The 16,926-nt window shown below is 54.6% G+C and overlaps 1 protein-coding gene across 6 annotated transcripts in view; it reads right to left on the minus strand.

Moving 5' to 3' along the window:
* Positions 1-385: 385 nt before the first annotated feature.
* PAX5 (paired box 5) overlaps positions 386-16,926 on the minus strand; it is a 189,302-nt gene continuing 172,761 nt past the window's right edge. For 4 of the 6 annotated variants that reach the window (XM_078061459.1, XM_036100449.2, XM_078061461.1 and 1 more), the window contains 2 exons: positions 13,800-13,886; positions 386-7,587 (listed from right to left, as the gene is read on the minus strand). In XM_078061459.1, the coding sequence (XP_077917585.1) occupies positions 7,511-7,587; positions 13,800-13,886 (164 nt within the window). In that variant the 3' untranslated portion in view covers positions 386-7,510. Of the gene's footprint in view, positions 7,588-7,609; positions 7,993-13,799; positions 13,887-16,926 lie in introns of those variants that run through there. The other 2 variants (XM_078061460.1, XM_078061462.1) reach the window with 2 other exon arrangements.

Here is a 16,926-nt window from a genome sequence, read left to right on the forward strand (position 1 = left end):
CTGTGTCTCCAGTGCTGGGGGCAGAGGAGATGCTCAAATATTATTTGTTGAATGAATAAACGGGGTGGGTGTTACTGATCATTTTGGAGCTAATGAAGTGGAGTGACAGAACTCGCCAAGGTTCTCCAGCTATTGAGTATCAGAGCTAGGTGTCCAATCCAAGGTGGGGCTCCACCTGGCCCCGCAGGCTGCCGGCTTGCCCACCCGGGACCCCTCCTGCCCTGCGCAGGCTATGGTCCGATACCACACCACACTGCTGGACTTGCACGGATCTGTTTGGCCCTGATTCCTTTGGGGGAGCCAATAAAATTCCCCACGGCCCCATGTGGCTTTGTGAAAGTTGTCAGAAACCATCTATGAAGTTGTAAGGACAAACAACATCAAATTCTTTTTCTGAACTTAAAAAATTACTTTTATTTTAGGAACCAATAAAATTATGGCAAATATTTACAAATAATTATCTCACATAAAGGTTACATAAAATCAATTCTTCACAAGTAACAGTCACTCATGAAAAGACACACAGATATTAAAACTACGCCAATCTTATTGCAAGTTTCTCCAACTAATCTAAAATAAAAGTGTTGCAATCAACCATTTAACTTAGAATAAAACCACAAATTTCAGGTTTGACGAGAAAAGAAGGTAAAAAATTAAACCAAAATCCCACCCCTGTTTTCTCCCAAGTCCCACCCCCAGCCCCTGCCCTCCTCCCAACAAAAGAAAAATATGTCCGACATCTTTGGCAAATTGGCACTGCTGTAATTACATTCAAATATTATTACACACAAAAGCAACACACATCACTAAGAAAAAAAAAACCACCAATATTTCAAGTCAGTTATTTTCTACTAGAAAAAAAATACAAAACATACACATTTTTAAGAAGCATTTGTTTTCAATCTGTTGGAGACCGATCATCTCCCACTTTCAAAGGCAATTCAATTGTGGTTTTGTTGTTGTTTTTTTTTTGTCGGGTTTTTTTTTTGTATTTTTTTTTTTTTTTTTTTTTTTACAAGTAAGTGTTTATGCAGGCATCACAACTTTGGCGGATACAGTAGGTACGTATTTCTTTGATGCTGGAAGGTCATTCCCTAAGACAAAGTCAACTGCCTCAAAGAATGAGAAGCTAAAGAGTTCCACTTGCAATGTAATCTGCATTTACTTCTATAAATACTCAATGTCCAAAGGCCACTAGAGGGTGAAGAACCAGGGCAACATCTGCCAGCAAGAGTCAGGGCAAAACCCAAATCAGATTTCCACCCTTGGCCCAGACTTGGAGGCCCAGCAGTGGGGGGCAACCAGGGGGCCCCCGCTGCCCACTCTATCCCACACTGAGCTGGTGGCGTGGGGCCAAGGGATGGGCCTGCCTCTTCCTGAGCCCCAGGATGGGCTGCTGCCAGGTCTGCTCACCATCTCTGACCAAAGGTGAGGAGATCAGGCAAGAATCGGCATGAGGAGACTCAGCACTATGTCTGAGTTTCAAGTACGTCTGAGATGCAGGGATGTGCATGTGTGTGCATGTACACACTCACATGCACACATATGGAGGGGAAGGCCCGATTCAGAGGCTCTGAGTTTTGCGGGGCATTTCCAAAAGACTCAGGACTTATTTATTTTTAGCTTTATAGCAATTAATTGGCTATTGATTGGTTGGAATGTTCAACTCTCCATTTCCTCAAATACAATAAAATAGTTTCATTAAAATGTATTCATGCTTGAAAATAAGGGAGCCATTAAGTGGTTTCCTTTCTGTTCCACTCCAAGGGAAATGCACTGTTTGTAAATCAAAAATCCATCATCCAAAATCACTTGTTCTTAATGGTGCTTTTAGAGAAGATGAGGGACGTGGCCTTATGCGTGGTGATTTTGGGGATGAGGGTGGCCCAGTGGCCATAGTTGCAGGGTTGGGTGGGCCTGTGGTTGGGGTGGGTGAGGCTCAGCTTGACCTCCTCCAGTCAGGCCTTAGAGTCGGGCAAGGGGGCCCCTGACTCCCAATCTGCCCCACCCCCTGCTGGTTCGCACGCTTCCTTCCCCAGCCGTGCTCAGAGCTGTCTAAAGCTGAAAGGTGGGATTCCTGCCCCGCCTTGTCCTGCCCACAGGCCAAATACACTACCTGAGACCGACTCCCTTTTAGAATTCATTACGGTTTCCTCAATAAATAGATAAAGAGCTGCGTTTTCTCCTTCTGCCGCTTAGGGGGTCTAAGACGTGGGAAGGAGAATATCTAGACTTACTGCATGGTGGTTACATTTACCCCCAACTCAGACATGGGCTAAAGGGGACCCCTGGGAACACATGGACTGAAACTCTAGATTGGCAGGGACATGATCCTGAGGTCTCCTTTGATCCTGGGATGGGGGGTGGTCCAGGAACGGGACCCCCATGTCAAGAAATCACAGCAAAGGAAAGAGAGTCTGGTGCCTGGCTGCTCCTGGCAAGCAGCCCATGTCCAAGAAGCTGCAGACCCTTCCTCAAGAGAACAGGCAGGCCAGGGACTTGCTTCCAGTCCTCTGCGGCAGCCCCTCGGGACCTGGCCGCCACTCCGGAGCGCAGCCGCGAGCTGACAGTGGGGAAGTGCGGATCAACACTGCGGCTCCACGATGACTCCACCATGAATATGCAAGAGGGAATCCTGAGGTAAGGGGTCGTCAGGGGACAAGGGGCTGAAGGGGCTGCTGGGAGGTGGGGCAGACTGCAGGCTAGGAGTCATGGCCTGACTGTCCAACTTTCCGATAATGTTTTGTTACCTTTTAAGAAATGCACTTGCCTTGGACCTCTCCGAGGCCAGAAGAACTAAAGGAATGAATTCTCCAGGAGCATCGATGTGCGTGCCTGGAAGCCATCAGAGGCAGGCTCCTCGGTGGGTGACAGGGCCATGGCCGCAAAGCCAGCTTCTTAGCGGGGTCACCCAGGAGCTGGTCTAGTCCAGAGTGCTGTGGGGGTGCACCCTCTCCAGCCTGGGCCTGGCCTATGCAGGGACCTGGATTTTTCTCTACCCTCAGGGCAGCTGTGTCTCAGACATATCTTGTTTCTAGGTATTTGTCAGGAGTGCTTGGTTTGTTTTTAAGATTTGCTCCCCATGGCTTGGAGCTAAAGTCTAGCTGAAATGTCATCCAGAAAGTGGGGGGTGGGAAGCTGGTGCCAGAGGCTGCCAAAGGCAGGGCAGTTGCTCTGGGCTATGACTTCTCATAAAGGGATTTCACCCCTCAGTGCCCCGTGGCCACATCTGGGGCCCTTCCCCCGCACACATGAAAAAACCCCAGCGGCACTGGCCTCTCAGAGCCAACAGTCCCTCCACCCCCACCACCAGCTGTTCTATCCCACCCACCATCAAAGCCCAAACGGTCCGCAAGAGCCCAGGGTGAGGAGGGAGGGGGTAAGGACTGGGGATGCCTGTCCCTGACAGTGACTGGCCTAACAAGTTGAAGCTCATCTCCCATCTCTCTGGGTTCCCATCTTCAATGAAGGGCAAGGAGGTGAAGAAGAAAGGGAGCACTGGACAAAAATTGGGGGTCATGAGCTAGGAGCCAGTGGGTCAGATGTGGCCCACAAACATATTCTTTTGGCTGGAAGGGCATTTAAAAAGCTTTCACATTTCAATGCCACTGGATGGGGCCAGCCCTCTGGTTGTCTCGGGTTGCCCCCCACACCCCATGCCACCTCATGCCCTGCCTCAGTGGCGAGATCACCTGCCTGACCCAGGAAGCAGCAGTTCAGGGCCCTGGAGATTGTGATCTGTGTTTCTCAGGCCTGTGGCCGCCCCCGGGGCCCGGCTGGGGGATGCCTCCGTGTTGGCACAGACCGGTCTGGAGTCTAAGCCACAGTGAGGAGACATCTCATAAACCCTGGGACCTTAGACCCTCGGAGTCAGAGGCGGGCCCACGTCCAGGTCCCGCCACGGCTGATGGTGTAGTCTTGGATGTGCTCTGATCCCCTCGGAGTCTCAGGACCCAGCAGGGAAGAAGCATGAATGAAACCTCAGAAGCACTGATGTGAATGAATCTGAGCAAAGACTTTGCAGGTTTGGTGTTAATGGGAATCAAGGCAGACCAGCAAAGCCACCAAGCCTTAGGCCATTTGGTCAGGCCAGCCTCTGAGTCCCTGTTGTTTCCTCGTGGGTCTAGGGGGTTCTAGGGGATTGAAGGGTATATCTAAGCCATACGCTCCCATGATGAGAGCACAATTCTGTGGAGAGAGAATGGAGCCCAGAGATCTGAGAATTCACCTCACCTCTGTCTTGCCATGCAAGCCCCAAATCTCAGTTTTCCCATCTGTAAAATGGGCATTGTGATCTTTGCCTCAGGGAATGGTCAAGGATTGCAAAGCACCATACAAATGTGAGTTATGAAAGGGCTAACCCTAACTAAGGCGCCTTGAGAAAGGGAGGTTGGATTTGATATGTCATCAGATTTTTCAAGGCTGGAGCTAGACTAATGGTATGAAACTTTTTCATAAAATCCACAAGGTCCTTTCCAAAAGTCAGAGCCAGAACATAGGGCTGAAGGCCTGTGGAGTGCCCTAGGCCTCCAGCCACAATGCTGGTGAAAGCCCTGGCCTTGTGTTGTCCATTCAGAATTCTCTGGCATTCACTCAGCGGCTTGTGTCCTTTGGAACCTTTCTCTCCAGGCTTACAGGCAGTTCCACCAGCAGTGAGCGGACTCTGAGCTGGGGAGAGCAGGTACTTGTGTGAGAACATATGTGTACATCCATGTGCTCTTGTGCTTCTGCCTGGCAGCCCAGGAATCAAGGGGTTGTCTAATAAATACAAATGCAATCTGAAGACCAGCAGAGCCTCAGGGGAGAGAGGAAAGGCATGGAGGGAGCTCATCACAGCAAGAGAAGGAACAGAATGGGGCCAGCTGGGCTTTGATGAGGAAGGACAGTGTGCGCTTTAGGCAGTTGGTTCAGGGAAAGCTGACTTCCCAATAGCCTGAGACCACGAGGAGGGACAAGGACCAAAGGTGTGGGTGTAAGAGGCCAAAGGCCTGATCCGCAGACCTCTGAGCCCACCACTTCCTGCAGCAGGGAAGGAGGGAGGGAAGGAGGAGAGGAGAGGTCAGCTCCTGTACCTTCTCCTACCTTGCCTGGCAGGTGGGGGCTGGAGCTGGTTCATCCTGTTCCTGGAGGTGGGCTCTGCCCCCAGCTGCCTCCCTTCTTTGCCCAACAGGTTCCAAGGTGGTGGGTGCACTGGCAGTGAGCTCCCTGGCTCCACTTCTGCCTTGGACGGCTGGGCTTCCTTGTCAGTTCTAACAGCCCGGGACACGCCCATCTGTGGCAGTGGGCCCAGAACGATCTCTCACTGCCCTCGCTGTCAACTTCCCTCCCCGGGGATGGAAGGATCACCTTGTGCCAGGGGTTGGGAGGCTGAATCCCAGCCCGCCTCTGCCAGTCAATGCCTGGGGACTCCACCGTGTTGAGCCCATTTCCTCTTCTCTCCCACCACCTTGTAGGATGTTGGGGAGAAAACACTTGGTGGTGGCCAGAGGAGGTCTGTTCTATTTCCCTGCATTGTCCCAGGCTTCCCCAAACTGGGCCTCAGTTTCCCCTGAGGCGAGCTGGACTAGATTGTCCTCAAGGCTTATTCCCATCCCTCTGGGTGTTCTTATTTCCCATTTGGTCCAAATAGATACCCATCCCATAGGCTTGCTCAGAAGTAGAAGACCTGCCCCCAGATGACCCAGTTACAAGTCTGTTCCCCATCCTGGGAAAGAGGAAGGCAAGGAGAGAGCTGGAGGATGACCTTGCAGGTGACCCTGCTATACCAAGGCAATGGAGGCTCAGAGACATGAAGGTCTTGTCTGAGGTCCCACAGCAAGGAAGCGGTGTGGCCAGGACAAGACCTCTCAGGCCCAATAACCTCAAGTCCAGGCTCTGCTCTGCCCCAGCTCTTTGCCAACTTGGTGACATGCAAACATCAGGGATGCAAACGTCTGTCACACGAGATGGCAAAGTCCATGGTCATCAGTGTAATTCAGCCCAGATTGGGACAGGGCCTCCGCCTTGCTGTTCTGAGTGGGCAAAAGAGAGACTACTGAAGGAACTGAGGCCCCAGGCAAAGAGATGGTGGCCCCTGGCACCCCTATTTCAAAACCACTCCCAGTTCACACACCAGTTCCTCACTGCTTATCCTGCTTCTCTCCCAGAAGGCCTTCCTCTGTCCCCCGTATCCTCCCAGGTGGTTTTTTCTGACCACTCCAGCCTCCAGTGAGTTCTCCAAGCTCCCCTCCAGGCTCCTGGGGCCCTTGGCCATGGCCCTGGCCATTACAACCCCTTGCAGCAATAGGTATATGCCCACTGTGCAAAGTTAGGCATCTGCTCCCATCCCAGCACCTCTACTTCCAGCTGCATACTGGGCTCCACGAGGATAGGGAGGGGCTGATCAGGAAGTTCTGGCTGACTGCTCTAGGTGTTTGTGGTCCTCAGTGCAAGAATGTCCTTTTTGTTAATTATTGTCTACATGGCAGGAACAGGCTTGCCCAGAATCCACTTTCTGGCATCCTGGAGGGTGGGAGAAATGTCCATGGTGGTGTCCAGTGTGATATGAGCCTGGGCATGCCTCAGAAAACACATCCCAGTTCAGTTCAGTGGTTCCAGGGGCTTGGGAGTCCCTGCCTTGGACTATGGTCTTCTGAGTCCTGTCCAGCCCCAGCATTCAAAGTACACAATGCAGTCAGCACCTTGGACAGCATCTTTAGAATCCTAGCTGAGGAATCTCCCAGACAGTCCTTTGTTCTCTTTGAGTCCTTTGATATGGAAAAGAGCCGCTCACCCTGCACAGGGCCCAGGAAAATGGAGCCAGGAAGCCAGGGCATCTCTCCAGTGTGTTTCTCCTGAGGAGGGGTCTCAGGGGGCAAGCTTGAAGCATAACCAGCCCAATGAGACTCCTAGTCCAGACGTTAAAGAAGTAGCAATGAGCAGGAGGCTGGGACCTGAGGTGGGCATCCTTAGTCTCAAGGACAACTCCAAGCCCACCTATGGGGGGGCAGCCAAGACAGAGGGGATGCTCTGCACACAGGTCTAAGATGTCCTGTGACACATCGGGAATATTGGATGCATAATGGGTGGGCAGTCTGCTCAGCTGGACCCTCACGCCCACAAAAAAGCAAGAAGGTATTTACATGGGTGCTGTTGAAGTGACAAAAACAAGCTCTCCTTCCCAGGCCTGGGGCAGGAAGACAGGTGGATGGTCAGACAGCTGGGGTCCGGCAGGCTAGGCTGGGGCTACAGTTGTCTGCAGAATAGTCTGTGGCTTTGCAGACACCCAGTTGCTGTTGGGAGAAGCGCACTGATTGACTCTTAGAAATGGACGTGTGTCTAGAAGTCCAACAGCCTTACCATAGAACCCCAGTTCCCTGGCAGGAAAAGGTTGGGAGGGGGGTTTCAGGCGAGAGAGGATTGCTGGGGGATGGTCTCATTGGGCCCCTCTGGCTGGCTTCGGAGGGGCTGAGAGGCTATCGCCCTCAGTGATATGTGTTGCAAGTGCTTGGCGCCCACCTGGCTCCGAGGGTCAGTGACGGTCGTAGGCAGCGGCGGCTGCAGGCGGGGCGGCTCCTCGGGCCGCGGCGCTGTAATAGTACGGGGAGCCTGGGAGAGACAGAAGAGGGCACGGCGGTTCGAGGGGGACCTTGTGCCTGCCACCCCATACATGGGGTCCCCTTTCCACCAGGGTCCCCCTCCTCCTCCCCTTCCTCCCAGGCCACCAAGATCTCTGTCCCAGTCTGTTCCCCAAATTGCAAACCTAATCAGGGTGGCTTCCTGCTCACAAGATTTCAAGGCCTCCTCCCCACCTGGAGCTGGGCTAGGCAGACTGGGGCCCTCGGGTGAAATCCTCCCTGCTGCCCGTTTCAGTCAATAACGTTTTACTGGAACTCAGCCTGGCCCACTTGACTCTGTGCTGTCTGTGGGTGCTCTCATGCTACTACAGCTGCCTGCACGGCCCCAAATATTTACCATCCAGCCCTTGGCAGAACGAGTTTGCCGACTTCTGACCTAGAGGGTGAAAAGCCATCACTTCTTAGTTTGCCCTGTGGATACTTCGTGACCTAGCTCTGCCCACCTCTTGGGATTTCCCCCCACCCACCCACTGCTCCCCCACCATACCACGCACACACCACACTCCAGTGAACTCGGACCCTGCAGAGGTCTCAAGGATACCCTCATGCTAATAGCAACTACCTGCGGAGAAGCACTTCTTCGGCCTCGCACCACTCTTTCACGTGTTGTCTCATCTCAACCTCCAGGGCAGGGGAGTTAGCCCACTTTATCCTCCTCTCGTGCCTCTCTGCCTCTTTCTGTGCTTCTTCCTGCAGCCCCCCCGCCCTGAGCTCACCCTCCTCTGCAGCCTGGACCAGGGGCTCCAATCACCTCTTTTACTGCTTCTTCCCCCCACCCTGCCCCTGGACAGAGAGCCCCACATAGGAGGGGGCTGGGCTCTGCTCTTCCCGGTGTCTGTCGTCAGTTCCCAGTCTGTCGCCCGGCACGTGGCACGTGCTCACAGCCAGGCTGGATGAGTAAATGCACAGCAGCATTGAGTAAACAAACAGTAGCGGAGACCCCTGCCCATTCACTCATTTCTTTTCTGGCCCTATTGGGGACAGCAAGGGGCAATAATCACAAACCTCACAGACCAATGTTCAGAGTCAGCAGGGGGATTAGAGCTCTGAAAAAAGAGCTCTGGGGAATGCAAGATGATTCTGGCAGAGTCAGGTTTCCTGGAGGATGTGGGTTGGGCTGGGTTTGAAGGACAGGAAGAGACAGACATGGGGAGCCTGAGGTATGGGAGACCATGGGAAAATTGCAAGGTGGAGCCCTGCGGCCTGTGACCTCCAGACAGAGCCAGGGTGAGAGCCAAGCTGGGTTCCTCCCACTGTCTCAAGGCTTCATTCTGGGACTACCTGCTTCGGACGAGGCCTCCAGGAGGCCTACGTTGTGCCAAAACTCCTCTCCAGGGATGAAAGAGTCTGGGCGGCTCAGGGAGACCAGCAGATTCTCAGAGCCACAAAGCTTAGAGATGCTAGGCCATTGCTTCCTTTTACAGGTGAGGAAACGAGGCTCAACAAACCAACACCAAGTGCCCAAAGCCACAGGGCCTCTCAGTGCCAGAGCCTGGCCTGCATTCAGGACTCTTCCCACCACAGTGCAGTCTACCCAACGCTGGGGGGCTGTGTTTATCCAGGTGGACAGCGGTGGGGGCCCTGGTAGCCACTGGACCATGCATCTCTTGGGGTGGGAATAGTGAGCTGCTTAATTCCCGGGGGGAGTGGACTCATACTTATTTGTGATTCTCCCAGATACCATAACTGAGCACCAAGGCCTGGACTCTATCACTCTTGGCTGAGTGACCTTGAACAAGTGGCTTCTGAGTCTCAGTTTTCTCATCTGTAAAAGGGGGGGTCATAATGGGGCCATATGAGGGCACCATGAGACAAGGATGTGAAAGTGCTTTGGAAATTGACAGTTTTCTAAGTCACTTACAGCTATTCACGCTTTCCATTTCCAAAACAATTCCACCAGGTAGGAACTAGTATCGTCCCCATGTAGCAGATGAGGAAGCTGAGGCACAGAGAGACTAAGTAGCTTCCCCAAGATCACACAGCTAGTATGTAATCTAGAGGGCAGGATGGGGGAGGCACTTCAGCACGTGCCACTGGCCCTCCAAACCCAGTCCCAATGAACAGACACACTACTTCCTCCCTTGCCCCCTCCCATCCCCCCACCCCCCCGGGAGGGAGTATGGCTCAGGCAGCAATGACAATGGAGGAGGAGCGGGAAATGCCTCGCCGTGCTGTTCCAGAAGGCGGAGGCACCAATCCCATGCCTAAGTCTTCCCAGAGATGGCTTTCTCTGCGGCCTCCTCTGTCACCTTCCTAGTTGGAGCCCTGGCTCAGAGATACCTGTCAGCCAGCCTCCTCTGCTCTTTCTTCTGGGATGGGGACAGCATTAGGACAGTCACCCACAGAGAATCTGCAGTACCAGCCCTGCATCCTGCCTTCAGATGAGCCCAGGAGAGAGGAATGTGTGTGTGTCTGTGGTGGGGACATCCCTGCAGGCCTGGGCATGGCACAGGAGCGGGAAAACCGCAGGGACTGCCCTCACAAAGGGGCCTCCAGGGGCAGCAAATAGAAGTAAGGCTCCTGGGAGGATCCCAGCTCAGCCCTCCGAGTTCCCAACAGGCCACCTGTCACCTGCCCCCCACCCCCCGCTCGGCTCTGACTCACTCCCCTTCCAAAGCCTAATCTCTTGGCCAGCCTGTCCCGAAAAATCAAAAATGCTTGCATTTACCATGAGAAATGAACACATCACCTTACAAAGCACTCTGGTGCCCATTAGACCTCCATCTAGAATAAACTTGTCCTTTTCTTCTGTCATTTTTCCTAATTCACAGTATCATCAGTTTGCTTCTTGACACAGTCCTTCCAGGCTCCCGCTCACTCCTCATCCCCTTGGAGTGGCCACGGGCACACCCTTTCTAATCCTGATTGACCACTGCTTTCCTGCCCATCCCTCCTGCCTGCGTGCCCTCCCGGCCTGCTCGCTGTGCCCTGGTGGGCCTTGTGTGCACAACGTGCAGGCCGCACCGGCACGGGAGGCTCAGCGGGAGGGGCGTTCTCCTGAGAGGTCAGTGCGCAGCCTCACTAGGGCGGCACTGCCCAGCCTGGCGGGGCGGTGTTTCTGCGAAGGGGACTTCAACCAGGCTGGCTGGGGTGCGGGCGCTGCGTGTGAGCACACAGGGGCAAGGGGAGAGAGAGTGTGTGTGAGTGTGTGTGTGTGTGTGTGTGTGTGTAGGGTCTCACCTGTTTCTGCAGCTCCCACTGATCTAGCAGGAGCACCAAGGAGCCTCAGAGCAGCTTTCCCCACCCCTGGTACCTTCCCCAGAAAGAATCAGTCTGCTTCTCTGGTCCAGTGGGATTCTTTTAGTTAACGGCCTGAAGACACTCTGGGTAAAGGGCAGTCTGGTAGACATCATGGGCCTGGAACTTATTTGCAAGACTATGACAGAGTGAGTCTGGCATCTCACTCATCTTCAAGAAAGTGGGATCACTGCTTATTCAGGGCTGTGGGCCTCAGGAGAGTGTCATATTCAGCTCTTGCCTGAACGAAGCTGCCAGTGGCAATTATCCTCATCTTACACCCGAGGCAACTGAGGCCCCAATTGGGGGATGACCTATGATTCCCCAGGTTACAGACTTGGGAAGTGCAGGGGCCATTTCTCATGTTTGTAACTACCTAACGTTGTTTTCGACTTTTCCTGTGTTTGCAGGGTGTCCTGTGGTGGGAGGCCTGCCTCTTTGAATGAACTCGTTCTCCCATTCCACTTGCTGCTAGGGCACAAGTGTGTCCCCTGGGCTCTGCCTGTTAGAGCCTCTTGCATGTGACTTGGATCGGGAAGGAGGCAGCAGGAGGAAGTGGGTGGGCTAGGACGGCAGAGGCGCCCAGCTCTGGGGGCGGCGGGGCCGAGCTCTCCCGCACCTTGGCCAGAGTGGCAGCAGAGAGCAGAGAGCCAACTGGTAACAGCAGGAGGGCTCCGGCAGCCCTGGTGGTGTGGCTGGGTGATGTTCCTGGCCGTGTGTCCCACACCTGTCTCTTTGGTCCTCCTGGAGATTCTGGAAGCCTGTAATATCCCTTAATAAACTGGTTTTCTGCTTCAGCCAGCCAGAGTGGATTCTGTGGTTTGCAACAGAAAGTCTGACAGATAAATACAATAACCTGGCTTTCAAAAATTGATCAGAGCTGTTCTCAACACATACATGGTCTGAGTATTCAGGCCCCTCAAGACTTCTATGGAGGGATGAGGCCTCTTTTCCTGGCTGTTCAGACTTAATTGGTCAGGGAGAGTAAGAGTACCACATCATACTCTGGGGTTGGGGCAATCTGAGTTTGAGTCCTCATTCTGCCACCTGCATGCTGTGTGACCTCAGGTAAGTTAATTACCCTTCCTGAGTCTCACTGTCTCCATCTGTATAATGGAGATAATAGCTATTGATAAAGTAAAGGTAACCCACATGAAGAGTTTTGCCCAGCGCCCACACAATGAGCAGGTACTCATTTAGATGGACAGAGTTCCTATGTACCAGCTCTGGTCTCCTCTCAAGGCCCTGAGCACCCTCCCAGCATGGACAGCCTTGCCTGGGGCTCCCTCACCCCCAGCCTGGAGGCTCCCTGAGACAGAGTCCACATCTTTCCATACCAGGCACACAGCCCACGCCTAACACCCAGGGATGTGAACTGCCTTCACTCCAGCTGAACAGCAAAGGCCCCAGATGCCGCCTAGCCCCACCCTCCCTTTGCCACCCGCTCGGGCTCCAGACCCAGCGCTCTGCCCCTACCCCTCTGAAAGACTCTGGTTCAAGGAGACTATGATTAGCCTTTGCCTCCTAGGGCTGACAGCTGGGCCATCTCAGAGACCAGGGCCTCTCAGAGGGGCTGTTTCAGGAAAAGCATTAGGTAAGTGGAGATGTGGTCCAATACTTAGAATTTATTTTTACCACAACCAAAAAAGTCCACAGATCAGCCCATCCAGGAGGCCACAGGTAGTACGATCCTAGTCTCCTATAAAATGAAATCTGCAGGCATAGGGACCTGGAGTACTAACTGGCATCGTTCTTTGTTGTACCCGCAAGTTTTGCATGACACGCCAGAATGCTCGGGGCAGCTGGGGGCAGCTTGAGGCCCAAGTGCACGGAAGGGTGGTAGCCAGGAAGGGATGGTGTCTGTCAGACACGTTGTCTGCCTTAGTCACCTAATCACAGACCCATGACCTGGCAACTTGAGTTTGAAGGGACCAAGTTCTTGCTTTTCTGGTGAAGTCTGTTTCCCAGTCCTAAAATAAATTCCGGATCCAGGAATTAATAGGCTCTTACTTAAGCTGGCCTTGTTAAGCTGGGCAGACAAACCTGAGTGGTCTCTGAGCCTTGTCCCAACCTGTGTAGGAATTCCTCAGCTGACTGCTGGGGCCATCCGTGTGCAGGCTCATTGACTAGCTCTGCCCCCGGGTGGTGAGTGACATCTGTGAGCCCTGGGCCCCTGCCTCATGCTCCAGAACCTTCAGCTCCCATTATCACTCACCAGCTGCTTTCATGTCAGTTCATTTCAACAAAACAAAAGGTTCTCCTTGGCCTTTTAAGGGCCGAGTTATCCCTGCTTGGTCTTTGGAGTGGCCCAAATATCTTTGATGATGTACACAGATCAGGCTGGCCCCAACAATGGATAATATGCCAGCCTGAGGCCTGGGTAGAGGTTGGGTGCCCGCTGAGCTGGGACTGGAAGGATGCAGAAGGCCTTCAGGCACACGGCAATCAACTTGCCAATGGAGCTCTGCTGATGTCCATGGCAGGCATCACTAATCAATCACTAAGCTGCAGAGTCCGTATCAAGACAGGTAGATGCTACCAATCAATCCAAGTTGGCTCTTGCCAACTTGCTGCCTCCTTGTTGCCTCTTAGAGATTTCTCACCGGAAGATTCAATGATTGTTAAGAAATATGTTACTCCCGGGAAGGCACTTTTCCTACGCTCCCCCTATTCCTTCAATGCCCCCTTTTCTCTGTTTCCCTTCTCTGCCATTTTCCCTTATCCACCAAAACATCTGGGGGAGGGACGAGGGCTCGAGCGGAGCTGGAGTGGTGTTTCCTGTCCGAGGCTCCCATCACAACTCCCGGATGGCAGGTACCTGAGGCAAGCTACCCACCCCCACTCAGGGACTATACCTCAGGCTGCCAAGGGACCCTGGCCCAAAGAGGGGTCCTAATGGGGCGGCTGATGGCCCAGGGGCCCGACAGGGCCTCCACCAGTACTCACCGAGCAGCCCCGGGTTGGGGAACCTCCAGGAGTCGTTGTACGAGGGATACTGAGGGTGGCTGTAGGGGCTCCCAGAAAACTCACTCCCTGCATGTGGGGGGCGGGAGAGAAACAGGAACCAAATGTCAGGTCAGGTTTGGAAAATGCCAGTGGCGTTTGCCTCATGAACTGCAGGTGCTTCTCATAACCAATAAAGGCAAGCCTGGCCCACGTCCTTAATCAAGTGGATGGCTAACACCGGCCTTGTATTTCCTCCTGTAACATTTTTTAGCAGAGGGAGTGAATCCCAGCCTCCAACATGCATACCATGAAACTACCATGTGCCAGGTGTTCCCGGGGGTTATTGGACCATTTTACAGGTGAGAAAACTGATGCCCAGGGTCTCTCACAAAATGACCTTGATCCAAGTTCAAAGTGGCAGCCGGCCTGGCTCTCCGCCCTGACTGAGGCACTCCAGTACCCCAATGTGGTTTCAATTCCACTGCCCATGTGTTTCCTGAGTGGCTCTGGACTGAGAAGCCAAAGGTGACCTCAGCTCTAGTCTGGCCTTCTGTGTTGTGACTCCAGAGGGGGCTGCTCCCGGGGCCCTGGGAGCATGGGTCTAACGGGGAAGGTGAGACAGATGCTCACGTCCATGCCGGGAGAAGGCAGATGGCACTTCGCTGAGATGAAGGGAGGCCAGAGGGCTGGGGCGCACAGCAGAGCACAGAAGGTCGGGGCCTTCCAGGCATTGGGAGGGGGGCCGCTGTTCGCTGCTGGGGATGCTCAGGCAGAAACCACGAGCTGGGCCGGGGTAGGGGCGGCGTTGGGGAAAGGGGGCACAGTAGGACTTGAGGACGGCTCACTCTGGCCCAGCTGCTCATGGGGCCCTGCTTCTTGCGTCTGGCACTTCCCTGTGCTCTTTCTTCAGCCCCAGGAGGGCCTGTTTACCACCAGCCAGTCACAGGAAAGGAGTTCAGAATTCCTGCCCTCAAACCTTGCCGCCTTGGCTCTGCAGCAGGAAGGACCCTGCCTGTCTCCTCCCTGTGGCTGGGATTCCCAGAGCACCTGGTTTGGGCCGGAGCCCGGCTGTGTTGGCAGCTGGCTGGTGAGTGGCTCTGTAGGCCCCTGGTTACAGAGCAGGTGGGCCCCTCCCTGGCAGCCCCAGGAGACCACCCACAGCCCCAACGTGCATCCATGGGTTCTTCTCAAGGGTGCCAAAGGGTAGGAGCCTCCAGAAGGACCAACCAGAAGGCAGGACCTGGAGCACTGCTCTTGCCCCAGCATCCGGGCCCAGATGTAGGGTCCCTGGGGCTCCACCAGGTAGGGCAGGAACAATAAAGGAGGCCTGAGGGGCCGGCTGCTCCCACCCCCTGGGCCCAGCTGGCCTCCTCCCCATTTCTACAGCCAACCATAGGCAGAGCGTGCACACACACACACACACACACACACACACACACGTGCTCCTCCTCAGGCCTCTCTGGGGGCCACTCCCAGCCTGACAGGCTGAGCCTTCCAATTCTCTGTTTTTTATGCCTCAGTGGTCAGGGTGTCAGGTTCCGGTGGAGGGAGGGAGAGTGTGGTGACAGTGCTGGGCCGAAGGCGCCCAGCCTCCGCATATCCATCAGTGCCTCCTCCTCCTAGGGGGCAGGGAGGGGGATCAGAGAGACGGCACAGCCTGGGGCAGGGGGACAGCCGACCTCCCCTCAGGGCTCCGGGCTGCCCCATCAGAGGTACTTCCTGACAGCGCTGTGCCTGGACCCAGGGCCCCAAGGCTGTGCTGGCAAAGGCCGTCTCTGCTCCTCCGTCTAGCAACATCATGCTTGTCTGCCAGGCTCAGCTCCAAGGCCACCTCTTCCGGGAAGCCTCCTTGATCTCCAGCCCCCGGAAGTGCAGGTCTTGGGTCCATTCAGCTGGAGTTAACCGTGTCTGTGTTATCCACCCTACACCTTCCACCGCCACCCGGTCCCCAAGCTGGATCTCTGATACCTCTTTCTCTGGGAAGCCCCCGCTTCAGGTGCCCTCCGTTTCCTGCAGCACCCCACAGCACCTACATGGGAGTCCCCTGTGACGTGGGAGTGTCTGCCCTGCGGGTCTGGGTCCGATTCCTCTCTGCGCCTGTGCGCCCCCCGCCCCCAGCCCCGCGCTCCCCGTGTAATGCCCCGTCCGCAACAGACGGTCGGTGTTCGTGGATGGCCGGTAGCTCGCCTGCCTCTCCCTGATACACGATGCTCCTGCACATACATGTGCCTGGCTCTCTTCCTCACCTCCTTCTAGGCTTTGCTCCAATTTCATCTCCAGACCACCGAATTTAAAATGGAAACCCCTTCCACCCCATCCTTTCCTGCTTTATTTTTTTCCATAGAACTGATCACGACCCAACATCTCTTGTTTTTTGTGCTTATCTTGTTAATTCTGCGTCCTCCAGTACGACGGAAGCTCCACGGGGGCAGGGAGTCCTGTCAGACTCACGTCTCCATCCCAGGGTCTAGGACAGGGCCTGGCAGCTAGCAGGCACTGAGAAGTTCTGTTGAATGAATGACCAGGTACACCTCAGTGACCCAGGGACACAGACGATGGCTGCCACTACTTCTGCTCTTAGTACTGAGAGCCAGGGGGGTATTGAGCACCTGCTGCCTGCCAGGATTCAACCCAGTTTATATGATCCACTGGTGGGTCCCACTCACAACACCACCCTGCTCCTTGGTGGAAGATGAGAATCCCCAGGAACACCCCCCCCCCCGCCTGGTGTGCTGAGTAGGGGCTTTGTGGGCACCCTCAGCCAGCCTGTTCCATGAGATGCCCTGGGAGAGCGAGCATTCAGGGTAAGGGGAGCTTCAGCACCTTGGGGCATGAGGCTGACCCGTGGGGGCGGTCCGGCCGCCTGCTGGACACTCTGGGATGCTGATTATCTGAAGTGCCACAGAGAAAGCTAGTGTAGGGAGTCCTTGGCACATGAGATGTGGGGAGGCCAGTCCTCAAATACCGAGGCGGCTGCCTGTCTAGAGACCTGGCCTAGCCTGACCCCAGAGGTGGCCAGGAAGCAGCAGACTGCCTAGGTTCGAGCCCACAGGCCACCACTGAGCCCAGCGGTCCTCAGTCAGTTTGGCACAGAGGCTGGGAGCAAGGACTCTGGAACCAGACTGCC

This window comes from Halichoerus grypus, chromosome 14 (genome assembly GCF_964656455.1).
Source record: "Halichoerus grypus chromosome 14, mHalGry1.hap1.1, whole genome shotgun sequence".
In the NCBI taxonomy this organism is placed as follows: Eukaryota; Metazoa; Chordata; class Mammalia; order Carnivora; family Phocidae; genus Halichoerus; species Halichoerus grypus.